Source organism: Ciconia boyciana, chromosome 1 (genome assembly GCF_034638445.1).
Source record: "Ciconia boyciana chromosome 1, ASM3463844v1, whole genome shotgun sequence".
Classification (NCBI taxonomy): domain Eukaryota; kingdom Metazoa; phylum Chordata; class Aves; order Ciconiiformes; family Ciconiidae; genus Ciconia; species Ciconia boyciana.
This window is the reverse complement of record NC_132934.1, coordinates 15,861,741-15,886,868: the sequence shown is the minus strand read 5'-3', so window position 1 is coordinate 15,886,868 and position 25,128 is coordinate 15,861,741. Positions and strand designations below refer to the sequence as shown.

Below are 25,128 nucleotides of genomic sequence, written 5' to 3'. Positions count from 1 at the left end.
AAGACCAAGATACACTCTTCTCAGAAGCGAACAGTGAAAGGGAAACAGAGAACAGACATAAGCTGCAACACAGGAAATTCCAGCTGGATGCAAGGTAAAATTACCTGGAATTAAGGTTGCTCAGCTGGAACAGGGACTCAGAGAAGCTGTGGAGTCTCCATCCTTGGAGATTTTAAAAATTTAACTGGATGAGCCCTGAGCAACCTGATCTAACTTTGAAACTAGCTTCGCTTTGAGTATGAGTTGGACTTGAGACCCCCAGAGGTCCCTTACACCTTCAATTTTTCTGTGGCCCTAGGAAGTCCAGAATGGGGGTCAAGATTTGTCCAGCATGCATCCAACAGAATAAAGCCAGTAAGGGAGGTCCTGGGACAGAAGGCCTGTGTTTGGTACATTGGGTCGTATGAGGGAGAGGCTGAAGCTGGAGAAGATGCCACTCCTGTGCCAACTCCTCTGTGCCCCAAGCAGTACAGCACAGAGCAGGCTGGCAGTTGCACCTGGCACATGAGGATTACCAAGGAGGCAAGACACCATGGCACTGCTCTGCAAACTCATGAGATACAGGACTTACCAGGGGACAGGAAGGGTGCTGAGGTGGGAGTCAAGCACGTGAACAATTTCAGCAAATTCAATTGTAAGGCCACGTTTGCAGCCGCTGGTCCTGGGCTGTTGCAGGAATGGGAAGGACCCTGGCTCCGGGCACGAGGAGCTGCTCTGGCTGCCATCTGGCTGAGCAAAGCCTCCTCCTCCAAGCACTCCCATCCCACCCCATCTCCAGGGTACCCACTGCACCCAAGGTGAGTTGGGTCTAAGGGGACAGTGGGATCGCCGTCCTGCACCATGCCTGGGCCAAGGGAGTCCTCACACGTCTGTGTCAGTCTATAGCGGTGTCTTTGCACCATCACAGTCCCTCCAAAAGGCTAATTTAGCAAGAGCAGAAAGACGGTCTAAAACAAGACATCTGAGTTCAGTTTCTGGCTCTGTCACAGATTTCTTGTGCAATTGCTGAATTTGTCTGTGTCTCAGCTTCCATCTGTACAATTGGAGTTGTTGCCAGTTTTGTCTATTTAAGGGTAGTAGGTGGTTGTACGGCGAGACCCCGGTTGAACTGGAACTTTGAGCCATTCTCCTCATTCCAATGGATTCAATGTATTATGAAAATCTATTTGGAGCAAAAAGGTACTTATCCACATGACAACATTATTTTTATCATGTAGGTGCTACTTACTGTACCTTTAGTAATTTCTGGAACATTAAATTCATATGATAAATTACTGAAGACTGGAAAAAATTCATTCACTGGCTTTATCCTGATGTAAATGTAGATGATATCTGGAAATATAACAGAAGATTAAATCAGTTAAGTACGGCTGCAAAATTTTCTCATGCATATATTCAAAATACATATGGTATTCTTCTCTCCATGCTGTTACAGCACAGGAAAATATCAAAAGTGTAAAAGAGATACTTGCTTGAGTAGTTAGGACAGGCAATATCTTGCACCCTGACAGTCAAAGAATAAACTTCAACTCCTAGATTAGCTGGGTTTTCTAAATCAATACTTTCAGTCATCTAAATTAAAAAGAAACACAATTGTATTTATACTTCCTTACATAAAGTCACAATACACATGACAGCAATTACTTTTTTCAGCATTCTGTAAGTGTGGTCTCCCCCTTGGATATATAGAATTGCCCTGTAGGAACAATATAGGCTATTAATTAATTACAGGATTGAATTTCAGGCTTTTTCTACATGTTCACGCTCTGGTGTCTCTTGCAATTCAGAACTCTTTCCTCCTGCCAACGAAGTATCTTCCCCTTAACTGCAGGAAGTTTTATCATTTGGATCATAAGGTCTTGGCCTTTTACCTGGTTAATTCAAAGAGTATGTAATGAGCTGGCTATTTGCTGTGCCCTTTGTTGGCTCAGCAAGAATCTGCTATTGCTAAATAGTAATAGTTACTCCTTGAGCTAATGCCTGCAGACATGTATTAAAGGTATCAGGTTCAGCCACAAGTGTTTATCCAGGAACCAAGTTGCTACTAAATGGTGGTTCACGCAGATTTAAATCCTAATCTCCTGAACTCTCTGTCTTTCTGTAGGAGCCTCATAAACTCTGGGGCAGCAGGCCTAAAGCACAAGCATGCACTGTTTATCATCTACAGGGAAATTCCTGCAGGGATGGGACACTTCAGATAGCCTGTTACATTATACATACACAGCGATCAAAGGGCTGACAACAACCATATGCTGTGCAGCAATGAAAATGCTTTTTATGTTGGTGCATTAAGCAGCTAAGGGCAGTGCTCATTGACATGTATATCTCAGATCAAAAATTAAAGCAAGCCATACAAAATTGCTTTACTGCTCCTGTAGCACTCCTGTCTTTTAGACAGAATGCATATTTTTTGTTATGTTTCCCTTTTTCTGTATTTGTCCATGGTTCTTTTTAAAGCAATGAAACAATCACTATTGCACATGTCCAGCAACTGGTGGGGGTTCTGGCCAATGCAAACATGCCAGCAGCTATCAGCATAAGGAACCCATATTTTGACACGCAAAATAACACAAGTGCAAATCCCACCACACTTTCACAAAAATTTACCACTCAAAGTGGTTTTACAATTCTGACCAGTGAAGCTGGGAAGTAGTTACTGAGTGTGGGATTTCTCAAGTATTTCAATTCTTCATGCTGAATAGCAAGGATCTTCCACAGTCTGTCATGAATAAATGGGTATGAAATGGCATCAAATTTCTCTGTTTATCCATATCAAAGTTGGTGTTTCGCACTCCCTAAAAAAGGGGTTTTTTTCAATCATATCTAGCACATTTATTTAAAACTGGAGAAAACAGTTCTCTGTTCACCAAATTCTGTAGAATCCATAGAAAGCATCCTATCAAAGGGTATGTAGTTCACATCCAGTCAAAACAGTCATTCTCCACATCATACCCACAGTAATTCTTTTTTGCTTGTAAAGGCAATTAATTCAAAGAACTTCTAATATTTCATAAGTTGACTTCTGAAATGGGACAATCTAAAATAAAGCCACAAATGACTGACCACAAGTCTTCCAGACACAGTGGACTCCAGAGCGAAGTTATTGGAGCTTCCAAAACCAGATAATCCAGTGAAATTAAATTGATTGTTTGGTGGATCAACATCAATATCCTTACAGTAATTTCTAAGGTCAAGAAGAAATGTCCCTGCAGTCGAATTTTCATTTGCCTCTTTCCTGTTTAAAACAAACACGTTTCCCATCAGAGCAACTTACATTTCTCCTCTTGAACTTTTCATATATTACATGCCAAAACATTGGCTTCCATTTATTTGCTAAGTGAAACCCTAGATCTAAATAGGTAACAGTTGATGAAGCAACCCAGTATCTGATCCGTACGCTGTGGTGGACAACAGCCCTGCACAATCGGCAGGACGTAAGCATTTAGCCAGATCCAAACCATAAACCTGGAACTCAGCTAAACTTCAGAAGCTGCCACAAGATCTTAATGTTCAAGATTAGTTCAATTAATAATTAGTATTTTAAAACACCTTTACAACATTCATTTCTTCAGTATGTTATAATGTTCTCCTGATGAGAAGCTTGTTCTTTTCTCCTTAACTAATAGCTGGACCATTCTGCTGTTTTGTGAAACTAGCATTTCTGGCTCTGCTGTTGGCAGTGAGGGTCCCTGTGATGCACATAATGGAATTAGGGGTGGAGGGTGTCGATTTAATTTTTTTTAATCAAGAGAATTAAATAAATACAAAATAAGGAAGAACCAACTGAAATACCATTAATCCCTGATTTTGTTCCCTTGTGCAATCCCTATAACACTAGCTCTTTATATGATCGCATTTTTTCCCTGAAGATTTTTGCCTCCTTCAGATCAAAATTTAAGCTCAGTAGATAACAGAGGCTGTTGTGTTATTGTCATGGATGTTGTAACTAAGCAGCGCTCTGAAGAATCGAATTCTCTTCCTGCCAGTACGTAAAAGTATGTGACTTAAATGCAAGACATTTCTATTAGATAGTGAGCAAGCAATTTAAACAGATACACACTAACTGGGCATTCCTCATTGCGTAGGTTCTTGGCCTGAGATGCTGGATTTTTATCTGCAGGACTGTCAAACTACCCTAAGTGCAACCTGAAGAACTGCACTATGCGATGCGGTGTACCCTGAAAGATCAGAGCCAGGCACATCAAACACTTCAGATGACAATTTTGACTTCAGTCTTTCTAGGACAGACTTTGTCTGTAAAATGGAGTTAATGTTATGTCCTCATCTTCAAATATAAACTACCTGATCATCACAAACATCTCAGAGCATTCATAGCCCTAGCAAAGTCCATGACTAAGTTGCTGTGCACAGAGGACACCTATAACAAGAGGTGATCTGGGCTCTGAAGACCTTACAGATTGCATTAGACAAAAACCATGCAGGTCACCAGGGAGAGATTTAGAAAAGATCAGGAAGTTTAAAATAAAACTCCAGAACTGACTGGCAAGCTTTCCCTGGTGAATGATTCACAGTTTAGCATAAAGTAAGAAAGGAGGAGCCTGGATCTGTATGGGTTAGAAAAGTAACTCTGTAACACATGGCTCTGATATCCTAAGGGTTTAGGTATCTGAAAGAAAGATAAATAAAGTATCTGACTATACACAGTTATTTTTAGTCCAAATTTGCAGTTTGAACATGTCAGGAAATTGAGTTTTGTGCCCTAGGACACTTACAGTGAAGTCCAACCTTTAAAGGCTTAAAGATAAATGTCCATTTGAACCTCTAGCTGTAGTAGGTCTGGTGACCCTAACTAATGTGCCCTAGACTGCATGCTGGTCTGGGGCAACAAGGCAGCACTAAGGCAATGAAAAGCCTCAATACCTGAAGGTAGAAGGGTTGCATTCTGGTGGGTTGTCATTGATATCGTCAATAATGATTGTGATCTCCATTTCGCTGGCATGACCACCTCTGGGACTGTCCTCCACCTGGACTAGAACTGAAATGTTAGGATGGAGCCGCAGTGGAAGGGCATCTCGGTCGATTCTCCCAGTCACCTGCAGCACTCCAGTCGCTGAGCAGAAAGCAGCCAGAAGTTAGATGCGCACCATGGAGGGAAGTAACAAACACTCGTGGTGTACATGCAAGAGGACAGGGTACCTCAGCAGACAGGTAGCAGAATAAAAAGTATTCTGTTCTGTGCAAATCATGGCTGGTTTAGTTAGTTTTTTAAATGATACAAAATGGCTCTGAAAGTTCTGTGTAAGACTTTAATGGATAGATACCCATTGCTCAAAAATATGCCATAGGTAGCCTCAGCAGAGGGCTTGGAAAGCAGTTAGATTTCCCTTATGCTCTCAAAGAGCTACTGCAAGTCAGAGTTGAGTGCACTCACAGAGCGTCAAGGACAATGAGCTGCTAATGCCTGTGCTGTCCTTGCTCTCTAGCTAGCAGACTGCTTCACTTTCTACTGTTATCATTCAAGCATCCTTCAGCACCTCTAAATCTACTCACACATCAACAGAGCTGCTCTTAGCTGTGACAGCCTGTGCCAAGTGCTCTGGTCAACCATTCACTTAATATTTTTTTTTCACTTCTGTTAACCTCTGTTCAAAAAGAGAAGGTTTTTGTGGCAGAGCACAGTACTATTCCTAGAGCACTAAAGAGATAAAGGAACAATGTATATATCCTCTGCCTTTTGGAGTGTAATTGAGGGGGAGGGTAGCAATACCTGGCCAAAGCACATAGGGAATCCAAAGCATTTAAGGATCATCCTGATCCCCCACAGCACTGTGTTGTGTGGCACCTCTTACAGCTGTGATAAGCTGTTCTAAAGCAATAGCAGACAAGGAGCAAAGCCGTCACTGAATGCCAGCCCTGGAGCAAAAACCTCAGGGCACTGGTGTATGCATCCCAGAAAGCACAGGGAGACAGGACCAGCATGAGACAGAGGACTCTTTTGGATGGCCTTGCCTGAGGAGGGTCATGAATCGAGCAATGGAGCTGAGGTGCAGATTTGCTGTGCACTTCAATGCTAGAGCAGACTTCAGGCAGGAGAGAGGACATGGTCTAACGGTGTGCAGCTGTTCCAAGAGCCCCAGAAAGGTCACTGCAGTCCTCAGGGATTAAAAAGAAGGCAGCTAATCTTACTTCCACCCAAGCGACCGTCACCCTCCAGCCATAAGTCAGTATTTGTCAATAAGTCACCTTTAGTCTACTTTCTTCAAGTTATCTTACTGAATCTTGGTCAGCTGACTGAAGAATTTGACCCTAATAACGTAGTGAGCATTTCCTATTTCTAGGGGTAGCCACAGAATAAAGTAAGTCAATTTAAAACTAAGGCAAAAACATTTTCTCCAAAGTAGCCACTCTCTTTTTTGGGTGTCAGAAAGCACATTTTTGCTTGTCTTACATGGATTTATGGAGAAATATCTGTCAGAAGACTGGATGCTGTAGAAAAGCCTGCTGGGAGAGTCTTCATCATCAGGATCTTTAGCTGTTATATTGGCAACAACGGTGCCCACACTTTGCTCCTCTGGAATCCTGTAGATTCTTTGTTTTCTACAAGATAAAACAAAATTCAGCAAAGCACACATCTGTGTTTGCAAGGGCAGCTGATCACAGACTTAGCTGAGCAGCCAACTGTAGCAGCAGAGCCGTGGCCACGCTGGGCTCAGAAATGGCTATCTGCATGTCAGGGTAAATATCCTGGTCACTGGTTCTGCCAGCTGGACGTGTAGCAATAGCTGAACTGCTATGTGGTCATAAAGCATGACATAGCCACACAAGTAAGTGTCCTTCCCCTGCAACTTTTTCACAGTAAAAACAATTTGACTTTCACAGAATCATGGAAGCTGAAGATGGAAGGGGCTATTAAGTCATGCAGTCCACCTCCCTACAGAGCCACCAGCTTGTAAAGCCACTTGCCTTAATTCCTTCAATTTGCAAGAGCAAAACAAAAATAGAAGCAGTAATCTAATTAATAATCTTTTGGAATGAATGTTGGAGGCTCTTTGGGGACAACAGCATTATTAAAAAGCTGAGTTGCCCCTGCAGTAGGTGGAGGCAGGGAAGAGCACTCCTGTGGGTGCCCACCAGATGAATGTGCTCCAAACTCCCAGCAACATCTGTCTGTCTGATTCATTTTACATAGAGAAAATGGTTCTTTACTGCTGCTGTTTGGTATGCCAGTGCTCCCAAATTTCCCATGAATTAAGTGAGTTTTATAGCTCAGATATAGTCTGGCAGGCAATTGTGCAAGATTGCTTATAACGGTTGCAGTTGCATGTTCACATGGGTACTCAGGTATGCAATTATGGTATTTGAACCACATACAAAAGCAGGCATGGACAAGCACACAAAAACTGTGCAAGGAATTTATGAAGGCTGACTTATTCTACTGAAACACACACAAACACACAAACATCTCCTGCTTCTAGAAATCAAAGGGAGTTGAAGGTGCTCAAGAGTTCAGAAAAGCATTAAGAGTATGTTTCAAGACTGAATCCTTTTTGAACATTTTAAGCTTCCTATGCCACCACTTAGATAATTGACTAGTCTATAGTTCCCAGTATAGGAAAGCAGGAGCCCTTTGTTGTTCTCTGAAAACCAACATCATGGGGCACTTAGCAACTGGAGCAGAGAATTGCAGAGACAGAACAGAAGAGCCCATGCCTCCAGGTCTCCACTTGCAATTTTTAAAATGGTTAAGAAGACACAGTATCTTCACCTGTTTTGTCAGCTCAGATGAAAAGAGGAAAGCATACAGGAGAGAAATCACATAGGGTTTTCCCAGTAAAAACACCTAACTTACAGCCAGAAGTAAACAAGGAGTTTGTGAAGGCTGTGGAGTCAGTGCATTTATTTTCTATCACCTCACTCTTGGCATTGGATCTCTTCCTTCCTTGTCCTCCTGTTGCTTCCAGAGTCACTCAGAAACAAAACAAATAGCAACAAATCTCCTTCACAGCTACCAAAAATGCCACCCCAAAATGCCTCTCTGATCACTGGGGAATACGGGAGGGACAGCTCTAACTGGTTTTGGCTCAAAGTAGGGAGCTCCCTATGCCCATAGGACCACAACTCCGACCTCTCTGTGGACAGCAAGACTACAGCTCCACCTTCGCAGCCCTACCAGCCCCCCTGCGCCCTGCACAGGCCGTTGTCCAGTCCCCAGTGGATCTCTTGGAAAGAAATGGGATGTTTTCAAGCACATCCCCGTAGAATGGAGTACTAGTACAGCTGGGGAGGAGTTGGGGCCACTTCCTACACAGCTACGTCTGGGCTGTGTCCTGTTGTCCATCTGTCTGCCACCTGCCAGTGGCTTTTTACAGGATGGTTCAAGCAGACCTTTTAGACACTGCAATGTAATTGTGAAGGAAGCATACATTTGTTTTCTTGTCTTCTCCTTTGTTTTCCTGACTCCACAAGTTTTCCATTGATTTTAACAGCCAGAATTTCAAAAGGCTGAATGCCAATGTAGTGTTGTGAACACCAAAACCAGATGTGCTTGTATATACTATGGGAACAATTAAAAAGACCCTTTGAAACTCTGTTCTTGACAGATTTGATTGGGAGCAAATAAAGAAGGTTTGCTAACTCATCAAGTTTCCCCAGCTCCCATCCCGGCGCTAATTATTATAGTGTCAGAAAGTACATAGCCCCAGCATGCAGCTCACATTTTAGCAGGGGAGAGGCCAATACATGTGCATACTGAGGACAGCTCATGAAGTGTAATTTAATCTGAAGTTCTTTACAAACTGAGCTGCTCTTTTTGATCTGTAGTGTCAATCTAAAAGGGAGAAGATTCAAACAAATACCAGCTCTTATTTGTGCTATATGAGAACTGAGTCTTAGACCTTAGGTGTTATGGATGCTCAAGTCACTGCAGCTTTCACTAATTTGAACAAGTAGATAAATATTTAAAAGAGCTCCTTTAGCATTCCAGACATAAGGCTAAATAAACAGAAATGGCAACATTTGGAGGAAATAATCAGTCTAGAACACAATGTGCAAACGTTGGCACTGGGAAGAGGATTCCTCCTGCTTGTAGCAGTAGAGTAACGTGGAGCGAGCTGTTAACCTTATTGATTCTTGCAGACATGAAGTTCAAGTATTAAATAAGTAGCAACAAAAAAAAATCCACTTCTGTTTCTAACATTTCATTTTCTAACATTTCTGTTTCTTCAGATTCTCCACCCCTTTAGCCAGCAAGGTCCAGATCCTTGGCCTCAGCCCAGGAGCCATGCATTGCCAGGTGCTCCACAAAGCACCCAGAAGATCGCTCCAAACAAGTGGCTGGAAACCTCTTGGCATGGCCCAGGTGCTACACTGTCTTCTCCTTTGCATAGATGGCAGGAGGGCAGCCATCATAAATATTCTCAGCAGGAACCTTGTAGAACCTCAGGATCAGGAGACATAATGAGTCTTGAATCCAATCAGTGTCTCATGCAAGTGACAAAGGTAAATCAACAAAAGAATCAGATCAACTGCAATAATTGTCAAGCTCCTGCTTCAGAAACAATCGTCCATCGTGCTTTCCACCGCAAAACACCCTGCTGGTGGCACATGTATATTCTTTCCCATTTTTCCAAATTTTCAACAATATTCCTGATTCCAACTAAAACTCCATTAGTCTTCAAAAGCTATTTCTGACTTGTGCTTTATGACACAATTTCCTGCTTATGACACAGTAAGAGATGACAATGTTTCAAAGATCACTGGGATTGTTTACAAGTGTAAGTGTCTGGGAAGAAGAGGAAGACAGATCAAAAGTAGACCTTTTTATGTCTAGACATTTCTGCATGAATAAACATCATTATGGTGAAATGCACATCTGCATGAAGGGTGAATTCTATGTGATTGTATTCACATGGGGTAAAATTCATCTCCTTGTCTGAACTTGTCCAAAGGTCTTTGCATAGCTTTAACCTCTCTAAATGCTAACAAGTACAACAAGCTTGTTTGGCTGTTCTTAGCATGAAGGCAGAGCCTGGAAAACTTTAAACTATTAAGAATATAAATAAGAATAAAAGAGGGAATGAGGGCAAAGCTTTCCAGTAAAAGAACAGGAATCATAACAAAATGAAAATACTGTTTTCAGTAGTATTTTGTTGTTATATTTACTTGCCCTTATGTTACACCCTCCCATTGGTGCCAAAGTGGTAAAGCTGGGAAAGCATCTACATTTTGAGTACAATGGAAGTTTTTTCACTCACGTGGTAAAGTAAGGTCTTTCATCATTGATGTTAATTATATTTATATTCACTGTCTTAGTAGAGTTGAGTCCGTCTGGATCTGTCACTGTTATGTTTAAAAAGTAACTGTTAAATAAGAAAACAAAACAAGAATCATTCTGTGGCTCTGCAGGAAAACATTTCTTTGCCTACTGTAAGCTAATAGACCACGTGAATAAAATGCATTCTCACCAATGTGGATCTTTCTCATAATCAAATTCTTTTGTGGAAAAAATGGCTCCGCTTTCCAAGACCAAGAATGGCACTGATGCAGGGAGCAGTGAATACTGAAATGAAGAGAGCAAGAAATTAGTCTTTGTATCTTTAAACATCCCTCCATTCATTCCTTGCCTTGTAAAATGGGCCAAGTTATAGTACAGTATTTGAGTCAAAACTTTGTGTATTGAAACATGCTGACATACAGATGCTAGCACAAGCCCTGATCATCTGAGCTGAAGCAGCTCAAACCTGGTCATACGGGCTTTCTTGACAGCCAGTGGAGAGTCACAGACACTGAATTACATTAAAGCCCACGCTATTCTCTACCTATGTGAACTCCAGCTCTGCAATGAGAATTTAATGTAGAGGCCAGCCAGCAGAGCCACAGTGCAGTATGCAAAAATTGGCTTTGTGGCGGCAGCACAAAGAATAAGACAGAGAAGAAGGGGTGAGGCTGGATTTGGGGGGGCATAAGACGCACTGTGCAGGAAGCAATGAAGTCTAGACGTCCAGACGATGGGAGGGTGGACTTTTGCAGAGTACATGAGGGTGTGAGGCTGAAAGGTGTTCACAACAGCTCAGTGTTAACGCGGCTGTTTAGCGGTGGCACGTAGCAGCAGCCACTTTTGTGCATTGCACAACAGAAATGGGTACCGCGCCAGTGCATGGGTGCGGGAGGGAGCTGAGCACCCTGACACCCTACACAGTAGGGAGGAAGGCAGCCCCCTGATCCCCATGGCTGCAGGGTAGCTACCACACACCCACCACGTCCTCCCTGCTATCGTCCACATGCCTCGGCCAGGCCATCACCAATAAGCCCTCAAGAACATTTCCTTTGCTAGTGCAGGTGTTAATAATACTCATAAAGTCTGAAGTATGCAGCATCAGAGGGTCATGCACCATACAAGTAATCTGCAAAATCCACTGAGCAGCTCTGTCCAGGGAATGCAACTGGTCTCATGTTACCTTTTGGAAAAAAACAGGAGGTACAGAGACCTGAGTGAAACATCTTGCCTCCTGCAGTGATAGATTGAATTGAAATTGCTTTTAAAAAAGCAGCTAGGTGATCACAACCCTTTTAACAATTTTTTTGCCAGCTGACCTTTCTAAATTCTGTCTCCAGATTATTATTTTACCTGTTGACCAGCATTTCTATATTTGCAGCTCTTATTATGCCTGAGCTTTGTCAGGGATTAGAAGGCATGTAGAACTCACTGCCATTGCTTTGAGAAATAAAGTAGAGCTAAATCCCAGGCCTCTGCTTCCCTCCTCACCAGCTCGGGTTTGGTGGTTTGACTGGGCAAAGCCTGAGGATGGACTTCAAGGTAATTGCTCCCTTGAATAATGCTACACATTGAAGCAGCATCTTCAGGTTCAGTTCTTGAATGTGCTGTCTTTTATAAAGCCAAAGCCAATAAAGCAAAGCTACAACACAATTCTTAGGTAAGTGCAGTTACTTTTCCCCTGTCTGCAAACAAACTTATCACTTTCCAGAAATTTTTGCTGATACCAAGAGTATTTTCAAATGAGCTAACACATTTTCTTAACTGAAGGTCACAGTTTACCTTGGGATTGTCAAAAAGCTGAGATTCAGTTGCCTTGTAAGCGGTTTCCTTCCTGTCTCATTTAAAAGAATTTATATTGTGATACAGAAGATTAAAAATTTTATTTACTTTTAGTCACTCTCATCTACAAGAAATGTTTTGCAAACCATTTAAAAAAAAAAAAACAAAAAGAGACACAATTTCCACTGTATCTCTGATTAACTATATCAAACTCTGCCTTCAATATCCCTTAATTTTGGAGGGCTGAGAACTCAAAATACAATTTGTGTCCAAACATTGAGGCTGGGTTTTCTTAGTTTATTACTGGAAATGCTTATTTTTTCCTGACTAAACCTCTTCCTGTGTTCCTGATAAGGAAGTTGTTGAAAGATGCTGGCAATTAGCATTTCAGATACAGTGGATTATATAATCTCTGGGTCTTTTTTCTTTAATACAACTTACTTTGAGTTCAGCGTTTTCAGGATCAGCTGCATCAATCTGGTAAATGCATCCCGGAGGTGTTCCTTCCAAGACATAGATCGTTACAGCTGCATGGATATAAGTGTACTTAGTGTTAATTGGGTAAGACTAAAGGCCATGGCAGCAAACATACTGATACACTGAAGCTGTCCAGACCTATTACTGCTTGCTGCATCTTCTCACTTCACAAGTGTAATTCCAAAATCATCACAAAGAGCCCAAATACTCAAAAGATAAAAAGAAACCAATTGCATATCTGTAAACAGGCAACCATCACTGTGAGTTGCAGTATGAATTGTGCCTTTGGGAGAAAGACTGATCTTTACATACGGCCTATCTTGAGCTGCTCACAGGGTATGGAGTAAAATGATGCATTTGGGCTACACCTGTGTCTTTCTTTACTATGCAGAAGAACGTATGGGGAGAACGTAGCCCTGTGCTGGGTGCTCAACACCATCCCCTCCCTGTCCACCCCTGGTCCCCTGCCAGAGCCTTTTCTCTCAATTTCTGCTTTTCCTTTGCACCTGTGAGGTAAATAAATAGGGGATGGTCAGCGCTGACTTAAATTTTTGCCTTATTAAGGGTGCTAATTCAGTGCAAGGTGTATTTCTTTCCATGTCAGGAATTCTCACAGCTGGGCCATCCCATACTGGGCCACTGGCAACAGGCTTAGCTCTCCTTGGGTATAGTGATTAACAGAACAACAGATCTTTAGATCACATTATTTGCTTTATGCCCTTTTGTGTCTGCTGGCCCTGCTGTTTCTGGACTATTAATTTCCACTGTGACCCCTGCTGACTGCTGCTTCTCATCAGAGCGGTGGGAATCCCAGCGCAGCGTAATGAGTTGTTCCCAGAGGACAACAATATGAATATAAAGTTTAATGAGAGGGAGATGCTTTTTCATATCCAGCGAATGCGCAATTAGTGTCTAATTGTAGCTGGTACTGTTAACTAAAGCCACACAGTTAGACAGATCAGACATCTGTGCTCACCAATTTATGGCAGCTCTAGCTGAGAGTTAAGCTGATGCACTTATTTGTAACAAGCTCCCACGTCGAGCGTGTTTCATGCTGTGCCGATCCCCTGAAGTGTCACATTTAATTATTATTAGATTCCAGCAGCACCCATGATATGCAAGGCACCAGCTACACTGAGAAGATGACACAGCCTCTTCCCTAGGGGAAGCTAATTTGCTTTACAAACTCAGTATCGTATGGAAGCAGGAATGTGTGCTTCGGAGACCTTAGTGAAGTGGGCTGGATCTGAGCATTTGAGTGGGCCTGGGCTGAACCTGCCCCCTGCAGCAGGCAGAACTCGAGGCTGCAGCCACGCTGCACCACTGGCTGCTCCAAGGGCTGCGAGTCGCAGCCTACGTAATGCTGCTGCTAGTCCAGATCTGGGCAGGGGGGGTTCAGCAGCCAGCTCCGAATACCTACCATGAACAGATCACAGTTTGATATTTTTGGATAGAAAAAAAATTGAATATTGAATTATTGAATGTTCTTCCATACGGTGCTGTTAGAATATCAAGACTTCAAACAGGCTCTCAGTACCCCATGAAATAATAAGAGCATATTTTTACGCACTACCTGAACTGTTGTGTCTGTGTGCAAACACATAATAAATACATCATTATACTCTGTTGCCTCATGGTACAATTTTTCCAGGTTCCTCTCATTAGTGAATAAACAAGATAAGATTGCTCAGAGAGTAAGAAAGACAATTATTTCCTGTCCTTTTTATTGATGGCATTGTCACTCATATTAGGTACTGCATGACATGCAAAGCCTGCACTGACAGCCAGGGTCCAGACACTCCAGCCTTATTCCTAAGGCTGCTGCGAACTCTTCCCTGTCGCACCTTTGCAAGTGGTCTGAAAGTAAACCCGGTTAAGGCCATCTGCCCCACGCAGGAGACAGAACTCTTTGCCTCTTTCCATTTGTGCCACCATAGATCACAAGCTCTGAGATCTCACTCTTCAAACTGATTTTCCACTTATTTCTCATGTGCAGGTGCAAATGCAATACGCAGGTGTAAAACACTGGCAGAGCAATGTTTTTATCATTTTCCCTCAGAAATTCTTGCACATACACAATATACACTGATTTAAATTTATCTTGCTTCTCCAAATCAGTCCAGTTTTCAACAAACTACTGAAACACGTACCCATACTCAATGGTTACATCCTCACCAAACTTCAAGTTTCTAATACATACCTCTAGGTAGGTATTCATCTCATCAAAAAAAGAACATATGTATTTATTGGTATAAAAACCTATTTTTTCCTTGTAATTCTTTGGGTGCTTCAAAATGGTTAAATCATTTTGGTTAAAGCTTCAAGAAAACTAAAAGGCCATTTTCAGAGATGAAGCATACCAAATATTTGTGTAAAATAAAGCTCTGATAAAAAGTGTACTCTTCCTCCCTTGTTTTCCTAAAGGAAAATGCTTAGACCAATTTAGCTACAGGCACTGCACACAGCTATAGGTTTTTTTAATCTGATGTCATCTTTTCAAGTATTGTTCTTTTCAAATATCACCACTATCTTACTTTGAATTGCCATATTTCCTCGAAATACAGGACGTTCATTTTTATCTGTTACTTGGACAGTCAGTATGTTAAGGTCAGTTCTCCCAGTTGTGTCTTCAACGAAAATCTGTAAATCAAAGCTCTTTGGCATAGTTTCATAATCTAGGACAGGGTTTCCAGTGGTAACAACCTGAAAAGGAAAAATTATTATTAGCACATGATGTAAGAAATATAAGTTATAGTCTATACGAGTGAATACAAATAAAGGGACACTTTCCATCGGTAAGCAGTGAGTATTTTAGATCATCTTGGAAAGACCAAAATGTTGCGGCTTCACGGACCAACTCAAGGGCCTCTTGTGTGAGGGACAGTTTGAGGAGGAGAAAGCCTGGAAGGAGCTGTCCTGCCTCACAGACAATGCTTTGCCTTCAGGCCAGGACTACATCTTGCAGATACTTGTCTGTGCCAAGTCCTCACCTTTCCACACCAAGCTCCAGGAGCAGTCAAGGTGTGATGAGACTGAAAACTGGGAGGAAGCCCTGCAAGACACAAGGGCAGCTTCTCTATTTCTGTGAGTCAGGAGCACAAGGAGGAAGACCTTGTGCTTGCAATAAGGAGTGTGGGGGCAGAAGACTGTACAGTCTAGCAGGCACCAGCCCCTTCCTTGTACAAGCTGTGTCTGGGAGAAGACTTGCAGGAAACCAAAGAAAGGGGGGAGCTGCATGAGCACACCATATGAGAGAGGGACCAGAACTGTTTGGTGAAAATGTTGAACTAATTAAAAAATAACATAGGCTTTAAGCTTTGTAAGATCAGTAAGGCAAAGGTCTGCTTTGGGTTTTTTTTTAAGACTTCCAGCTCTGCACATCACCTCTTAACACAGAAGATGTTACATACAAGCACAAGACTGACATTCCATGAAAAAACATTAAATACGTTCATTTTGGATTTAGGATGAGTCCAGAGCAACAGCAGGATGCTGGAAGTTGTATGCCACGATATTCACTGCTGAAACTAATAAAGAAATAAGAACTTTGCTTTCTTGGACAAGAAAGGAAAAGGTGACTATTAAATTTGCTGTGTAGCTAAAAAACTCTGAAGCTTGAACACCAGTAGCAGGGGTGCTGTGGAACTGGAGAAGGAGAACTGGGGCTCACAAGTGTGTGTGACAAGGAGCATGTCAGTGCATTCACAATACTGCAGAGGGGAGGAGCCTGGAGAGGATGCAGAAGGAAAACGATGAAATAAATCCTTGATTTTAGATGAGATGCCATGGCCAGAGGACAAATGCAAAAGTGATGTCAGCACAATTAGAAGACAAAAGCCAAAATGGAGCCAATTAACAAAGAGTGTTGGAGGAGAGTGAACAGAAGCACAAACATTTTATGTCTTCTGGTATGTAAAACAGCTGCTCTCTGGAACGTTGTGGATCTTTTTGCTACAATACTGCAGGAGATAACACCTGTGTCCTGGATGGTCTCCTCTCCTGTATTGTGCAAATAGAAGTTTCCCATAAAAGTGATGCTAACTCAGAAAAAACATTCTACAAAAGCTTGTAACACCAATGGGAAGGTTGCTCTCCAAAATTAATGTTTACTGGAGATCAAAATACAGTAAACAGATGCACTTAATTCAAAATTAGAAACTGTCCAATTCTAAGCAGAAATTATGTGCTCTGAGGATTATCCCTCCAGTTCACAGCCAAATATTTTCATTGGTGTTGTAACTGCAGCCAGACTGCCTAAATACACATCTTCCACCCTCCTTTACAGAGACCTTGCAAGTGAAGATGTGAATCTAGATGGTCCCTTTGTAGGTTGCTTTTGAGAACAGCTTGCCACTAGCGTAGGCTGTGAGCTATAGTTCACCTCTTCTCCAGGTAGGAGCAATGCTTACTGATAAAGGCAGCACTGTATACACTTGAAGCAGCTGCAGACCTCATGAAAGGGGGTCTAGAGTCACCCCATAACTGTCTACCCCTCATTCCACCTGAGAATTTCACTGCTCCCTGCTCCCCCCTTCACTCCCGGGATGCAGAGGGAGCATCACTAACAGCATCAAGGTAGTTTCAGGCAGCGGTATGTTTTCATGCATTCAACACATCTTCTGCCCATGGCATTCTTCAAACAAGAGTAAGGCAAGGAGGAATGGGCAGGGCTCAGATCTCAGAAACTGTGACTTTCTCAGAAATCTCAAAACATATCAAGAAATGTGATACTTGCCTTGGCTTGCTGCAACAGGAGTAAATGTGCTTCATAAATACAGAACAGCCTGTGCTAACAGGTACTTAGCTAATCTGCAAATACCATAATTCATATATGAAATACTTCCTTTTTCTATATCTTAGCAAAGGTTTAATGGCAGTAGGTAGCGCTGAGGTATCTCATTCTGGATCACATTACTTTTGCAAAATACTGTACCAATCTGCTAAAACATAGCATAAATAATTAAAACTAGCAACACTCATCAAATAAATGAACTAAGGACACTCGTGTATTTATCCTTGCCTTGTGAGTTGTAATTAGCACTCAACTGCTAGTCCGCAGAATTCATATGTAGCTTTCTTTATAATTTTCTCATGACTGATATTCACTGGCCCAACCTTTTTGTTTCAGTCCCTCGAGTTAGGAAACCCTGAAAACAACTACAGTTCAAGGAAGACATACTAACTCCCCACAGGCCATCTGGTAATGGTGCTGTGGTATGAAATGGATATAAACTGGCACTTTGGAAGAAGCAGTCTCCAACCTATACCTTTCTTGGCCATTCACTTTCATCCTTGTGTCACTCTCTGCACTGGGCTAGAACAATAATTTCTCCATCATCCCTGCCATGAAAAAAATCAAGGAGAGACTTTTTATCTATTTGCAGGGTTATTTTTCCTCCAGATTAATTTGTCAGTCCCACTCAACAAGCAGCAACATAAAATGCTTGTGCTGCAGAGTATAGAGATGGCATGGGACAGGAACAAGCAGATATAAAAAAGGGCTATGTTTTGCAGCAGAAGGGATAGCATTAATTCAAAACGCCAAAATACAGCCTAGAAAGGGAGTCCCACACTATGAATTCTCTGTCAGCAAAGCCAGCTTAAGGGACATATCCATTTCCATCTGCCTGTTACATCCTCTCAGCTGAACCAGTTCAGGTGCTTGTGCAGCCACATCCTATGCTTCACAGGTGAAAGAGGCATAAGAACCAGCTAAAGAACCAGCAGAGCTGGCACAGCTGAGCTTGGTACTCTGCTGCGAGGCGGGAACATGGGAACACGAGCAGCTCCCCCAGGCAGGTTGCATCAATGAGCCACAACCGCCTGGGGTCCCAAATTTTCTCCTAGAAACATCAGCAAAGAGAACAAGAAAAGAGCCCTTGTATCAGTTCTGTGAAAACTTGAACTTCCTTGGAAACACCCAGAAAAATGTATTCAAATTACCTTTGTAAGTGTCTACTCAGTGTCTATCCATATCCTTAAAAGACACACTCCGGTGCCACTGTTCAGGCTCAGACATAAAAGCAAGTTACAATGGGATGACAAGTTATCATGCGTCTGAACACTCATTGTCAGTGACAAATGTGAGCTAATACTTGCTAATTTATCCAGCAATGAAAATTACCCTGAAGTAATAGAAATTGCTTTGCATTTGCCATAGGACAAGAGCACGTAATACATAGAAATAGATCACAGATGTGTGGAAGTGTGATAACTTCTTACCTCAAGATAACTTCCTCATGTGTCACAGCCTTCGTTCAGAATTAAATATGACTTTGATCTGACTCAGCTTACTTTACTTTGGAAGTAAGTCAAATTCCTTTTAATTCTAGGTGAGAGTGGCCAAACAGAAGCTGCGTGTGGTTTAACTAAGCCACTTTAAATTCACAGTTACTTCATATAAACTAAGTTGAAAAACTATGGACAAATCCTCAAAACAGAAGCAGGTCCTATGTGTCCTTCTTCACCTCTTATTTTCCAAAAATCACATTTTTTCTATCACAGAATAAATGGAATTTTTTTGATAGGTGGTTTTTGCCTAGATGCAATTAAAAATTATAGTCACTATTGCTACTCATTTGTCATATCTATTACAGCGTGTCCAAATACTACCACAGTCTGCATTTGCAACTCTTTTCTGATTAAAAGATGAGTCACTGTGCGCTGTTAGTGCTCAGTAATCCAGGAAACATCAGCCTACATGACTGAACATTGCTCAAGCTAAACGTAAAACTCACCCTGTATTCGAGACCTCCTTTTGATTCAATATCAAAAGCCTCTGTAAGTGGATTTGAATTTACTATGGTAGGAAGTATTGCAACACCTTCAGAAGACAATGGAGAAGCAGTTACATTAAAGGTATAAACTGAAACACCAGCTGCTGCATTTTCTTCAACAGTGCTTGTTGCAGGTAAGCCCTTAAACAACTGGGTTCTTCTTCCTGCAAGATGAAAATGAATGCGAAATTACTTCTGGGAATCTTAGGCTAGCAGGAGCACACAGCTTGTGCTAAGAGCTGCCATTAATGAGCACAAAATGGCCTGATTCTCTTTTTGCTTATGAATGGTGGCATTGCACAGTAGTAAATCCAGTGCTAATAGCAAAATAATCAATCTTTTTTCTGATTCAGTACTATACTATATATCTAGAGTGGCTGATGTTAAAGTAATATTGTTACTGCATCGTTTCCCTTCATATATGCCTTTATACAGAAGCAAAGAAACTGAATATGTTTCTATTATTTCATTTCACCCCCTGTGCTAATTGCTGCCTCTGTGCACTAATCACATCAAAAAGCACCTTGAATCGAACAGGGCTGGATGTTAAAGAAGCAATCTTTTTTGTGAATTAGGCCATCTGCAGCGCCCATTTCCTCCATTTTCCCTCTTCTTATTCTTTCTAGCACAGCTATGTGCATGCCTGGCTCATCAGTAGTGTGAGTTAGCAACAACTTTGGGATGTCGTGCTGTTGTGTCTTCTGCTTCGAGCATGGAAGAGCAACCGCCATTCCTTGGAGGAGATGCGGGCCCACAAAAGCTCCCTACGTTTCAAAACTGCCTGGAAGCAGCACAGAGCACTGTGGCATCCAACAGCTTTGCATGAGCTCCTTGTTTCTCAGTCAGACCTCTGGACTTCCCAAAACAAAATCTGTGCTTGCTCTGCTGTTTAGCTTGTGGTTTTTGTTATTTTAACAAAGGCCTGTAGTGCTTTATCTCATTAAGACTGTCTAGAAAACATAAATCAGGACATCCCTTAACTGGCAATGTACCTCAACATGAGACTATGGCAGGGCTAAAAGTTGCTTGGGGGAGCTTTGCTGGCTTGTCCAAAACACTTGCCAAGAAAGCTGGCTGTGTCCTGTCAAACTTCCGACATACTGTGTGCCAAGACGGAGGCAGATACTGCTCACTCAAGGGCCTGGCCAGGCTGTTCACACACCAGCAATTACTGTAGCAAAAGCTCTGTGAAGTCTTTATTTTTCCTGGGCAGCTGCAAGGTAAAAAGCTGCTATGGGAACTAGTCTGAGGCCATTAGGGCTGCAGCATGTTTCCACTCAGATGCCCAGGCTCAGCCTGGAGCTTGGGAACGTAATGCCAAGGGGAAACCTGCTGCTTTGCAACACCTCTGCGGTGTGGGACAGAACCATCTCCCTTTGCCCCTTCTCATGTGGCTGGGGAAGGGTGGCCCACATCAGCTACCAAAGAGGCACTCTAATTGCCATTCCTCCAACAGCAGCAGGCTTTTTAATCTGGAGGGGAGGAGTTCAGCTCCAGTACTCTCCAATGACATTAGAAGAAGCCTTAGTGACTTTTTCCCCAAACTATCAAAAAAATCTTGTTTCCCCACATCCCTAGAAAAATTTTGGAGTATTTTAGGGATAGCCCACATATGGCCTTTGTGTGATAGACATTGGTCCTGTTACTGGCCTCTCAAATAACTGTTCCTCATAGGATCAGAGAAGACTTAGAATCCCAGTGTCTTTACTACATGAGAAGCAAAACTAATAGCAGTAGATGAGTCCACAAGACTCAAGCATGGAGTCCCATGGTCTCCCTTCTTCCCGCATCCCACCCCAGGAGGCACTTGTCTTTGCAGTGTTTCCTGGAGCTCTTCTTAGAGCAGCATGACTGCATCAGACACCTCCGGTTCTTCCTCTTGCAGCCTGCAAGACTCACTGCATTGTGGGGAGGAGAAGGAGGGAGCATGGGGGGTGTTGTTCATGTAACTGGCCATACCAGGCTGTGGTGGGAGAGTTTGGCTCTGGGAAGACCTCTTCTGAGCACAGGGCCGCACTGATAAGAGGCAGAGCTGAGGCACTTCCCCAGAGCCTCTGCACAGCTACATGGAGGTTCCCATGCTCCCACACTCCAGATACAGCAGGTCCATGGATCACTGATCTGGCTGGGATTACTCTGGCATTTATGGAAAAAAAGGCCTTGGAGATGCTCTGCAGGTGGGTGAGGTACAGGCTGGGATGTGGGAGACTGTGAAGTAGCAACTGCCTGTAAGAGTTAATCTGAGCAGGTCACACTGACACTCTGGTAGGACTGAGTTCAGCTGAGCTGTTACTGATTTATGTCAGCGGAAGCAGGACCCAGTGAAGGACTGAGTTTTTATCAATGTTCTTCTAGATTCTGGAAAACATCATCAACAAAAATTGCTCATGCAAATGAGACTGGGCTGAGAGGGGCTTCTGGGGATACATTTCCATAAGTAGAGCTGAACTTTGAATATAATCTCCTGTGGACAGTACCTGATGAATCCAGTTCCGTCAGCAAGCCACAGTTCATTAATGGAAACCATTCATAAAATCAATGAAATCATTTATAACATTTAGAAATGTAGAAAGAAAAGAGTTGCTATTTTTATATTATCTCTAAAGATTTCATTGGCTGTTTATTTAGGATTTGTCTTTCTAAATCACAAGTTCTTACTTCCTGCTCTTTATTTTTAACTGAAATTTTCAGTACTGCATCTAAACGGCTTCTTCTTCTTCCAACTGATTTTACAAAAGCCGTCCTTCCATATTCACAAGTCCTTGCTTACCTCCTTACTTCAGAGAACAAAACATGCCTGAAGCAATTTAATACATTATTTATCAGAAATGCCAACCCCAAACATTGACAAATGCTGAGTCCAAGACAAAGCAATCATGAGACTGGCTTTGAGAAATATGTGTATATTTAAGTCATTTATCTGTAATGTGTTAGTCTTTACAGCGTGCTTGAGTCACACCTTCAAGCTTTTCTCTCTCCACAACCATGCAGGTTAGAAAAACACTATTTTTCAAGGAAAGCTGAGATTCACATGCAGTGTCCTGATCACAGTTTTGGGGACATCAGGAAAACCACCAAATACTGACAGGTTCCTGAGGGTTGGCAGAACTCTTTCAGCTCCTTGAGAGCAAAGAGACCCTATCTGAGCAGCTAGCTTACTACAACCAACACCAAGTGCTCCATGAGCCACACAGACTACAGTTTGAAGATCTACTTTAAGTTGTTAACATGCACTTATTCATAGTGGCAAATCTCTCATATTTTTACACTGCGCAAAGGTAGTGATGCTACCCTACAATATTCTCCACAAGTGTTCTCCTGTTTGGTCCTGTTTAGTTGCTTGGTTTACTTAATCAAAGAGAAATGTTATCAATATTTGAAAGGAGAATGCTGGAGTATTAATACTAGATCTTGTTTCTTGGAGAGCTGACCTCCTTTCCCACTCCAACACTGTCACACTGAGCAGTGGCTACTGGCAAAGTGTCTTAGCAAGGAGTCAAATTATCTTCTTCATTATACTGCTGTAACCACAGAGCTCAATTTATTTCAGTAGAAAAATAATTGTTACTTGATTTTTTCCATCCGTGTCTGATCCCTAAATATGTATTATAAAGCTCCCAAGAGAAAGTATAACAGCCAACAGTGTTCTAATTTTAGCAGCATAATGAAATCATGTTCTTACCAGACACTACTCCCAGCAAAATGAGGAGAAGGAGCATGCTCTTCATCATCTTTATGACCCTGTCCTTCATGTTCCCAGGATGCAAACTGAGGGAATATCATGGTATGTTTTCCCTAGTTTACATCAGCTCCACCTAAATTCTTCCTCTTTGTCATGTTGTGGAGTGAGAAACGAAACAAAGGACCCGTGTCTCTAAGGGAGTTTCTAAACACCGTCAGCTTGTTTGCTTGTCAGAGAACAGTTCCTTGCTGACACCATCCACAGACCTGGGCCACACTTGAGAAAACAACCATTAATATTCCTTTCACTGCAGTCATCTTATTTATTGAAGCATTATCAAAATAATTTAGTAAGTTCTAAATCTGGAAATACTGTGCTGTTTTCATCGCTCTGGCAAATGAGGTGGTCTCTTCACACACCAGGATCAAATACTCATTCTTTCTTACTTAAACCAAGAACCTGAAGTTTTCTCATTTCTCTGGGTATCAGAGAATTACTCAGACCACAGACACTGCATACCTGGAGGTAAGATTGCAGCATATATACATGATGAAGTTAACTTTGCTGTAGGTGTCTCAGGAACAGCATGGACCACTATTCAAAGTGCACTGGCTCCCTTAGATTAGGCATTTACCCAGCCAGCCCACAATAACCCATGCAACTTTTTTTTTTTTTTTTTAAATCTAGGAACAATCCTAACATTTTTTCATGGAGCATAGTATAAAGATGACACTAATACTAGAACTGGATGCAATATAGGTGCATCAGCATCAACTCATAGAATGATTTAGGTCAGAAGGGACCTCTGGACGTCATCTAGTCAAACACCCTGCTCAAAGCAGGCTTAATTAGATCAGGTTGCTCAGGGATTCATCTAGTTGATTCTCGAACACCTCCACACAAACTTAACAGCTCTGCTAAGAGGTAGCATTTAGAGATTCAGGTTTAAAACAGCTCTGGAGAAATCACACTGATTTGTGAGCTAAGATAGCATCTCTAGATGGTTCTGCATGACACTCTGTGGCTTCCCCAGTGAACGCTGACAGTAGTTCAGAAAGCTCTGTCCTGTGCTCCTGTGTTTTGTGTAGTATGAGCATGTCAATTGAACATGCTGAACATGAACAGCTAGTTTAACGCTGGGGCGGGCATTGCCTATGCTTGCTGCACGTGCACCTTAAACTACCGTATGGAGGTGCCCTGGAGGATTCTGCTGATATAATGAAACTGGAAAAGACACATCAGTAAAACCTACAATTGGAACTGAGCCGTACCTACCTATCTGATACTGGCTTGAGAAATCATAAGAAACATTCATTTGATCGTTGATCTGCATCTATTTTAAAGTGCTTCTAGGGCCTTGCCAAGTCCAGATGCAGCCTGGGTTTAAAGTGAACGTGGCCACACCGTATCATCTGGGAGCACCCACTGCATCAACCTGTAGTACTGAGGAAGCTAATATTCCATTGCCTCAAGAAATTTATGCCTAAACTTTACGTTACTAAAAAAATACATGGAAAACCTCACCCTCAAATGACCTAGTTATGCTGATAAGATACTAATGTAAATGTATTTATATGGGCAAGAAGTCTAGCCTGCCCCTTTACCTACCAGATCATTGTCCACCCCTTCATATGCATTTCCTGGGTCCACAAAGAAGCTTCTGATCTGACTGGACATCTCACAAAGATGAGGTCTGTGTGCACAGGCATGAACCAGGCTTGTACAATAAGCTTGTGATCTTTCACTAATTATCAGAACACGGTAAAACTGCTGCTAGCTTTATTCCCTCCTTTTAGCTGCAATGTATAATCGATCCCATTATACTGCTGTTTCTTTTAATCTTGAATGAACTATAGAAATATCTGGGCTAAGTTTTAAAGTAACCAGCCATTCAGATACATGTTTAAATTTGTTTAATATCTAGCTGAAGTGATGGGACTGTTTTCAACCCATGCTCTGAATAGACAAGCCTTCCCCAGAACTCAGAGGTCACAATTTTTTGTCCTTTATTTTCTTTCTCTTACTTCTTAGGCTGGGGTTTTTGGGGGTTGAGTTGGGGTTTTTTCCTATAAATACATATCTCAACTTTGTTTTGTCCTTCCTTCATCTGAGAACCTACACAGATCTACTTTCAGCAGGAGTTCAGTGTCCATATATAGAAATCAGACTTTTCTCTG

At 42.1% G+C, this 25,128-nt stretch overlaps 1 protein-coding gene across 1 annotated transcript in view; it reads right to left on the bottom strand.

Moving 5' to 3' along the window:
* The window catches only part of CDHR3 (cadherin related family member 3), a 64,950-nt gene that overhangs the window by 17,058 nt on the left and 22,764 nt on the right, over positions 1–25,128 (bottom strand). Inside the window, exons 3-12 of the mRNA XM_072864702.1 lie at positions 19,231–19,433; positions 15,028–15,196; positions 12,458–12,543; positions 10,425–10,519; positions 10,215–10,319; positions 6,410–6,558; positions 4,882–5,071; positions 3,064–3,235; positions 1,473–1,572; positions 1,234–1,332 (exon numbers count right to left, since the gene is read on the bottom strand). Coding sequence (XP_072720803.1) covers positions 1,234–1,332; positions 1,473–1,572; positions 3,064–3,235; positions 4,882–5,071; positions 6,410–6,558; positions 10,215–10,319; positions 10,425–10,519; positions 12,458–12,543; positions 15,028–15,196; positions 19,231–19,433 — 1,368 coding nt within the window. The remainder of the gene's footprint in view (positions 1–1,233; positions 1,333–1,472; positions 1,573–3,063; positions 3,236–4,881; positions 5,072–6,409; positions 6,559–10,214; positions 10,320–10,424; positions 10,520–12,457; positions 12,544–15,027; positions 15,197–19,230; positions 19,434–25,128) is intronic.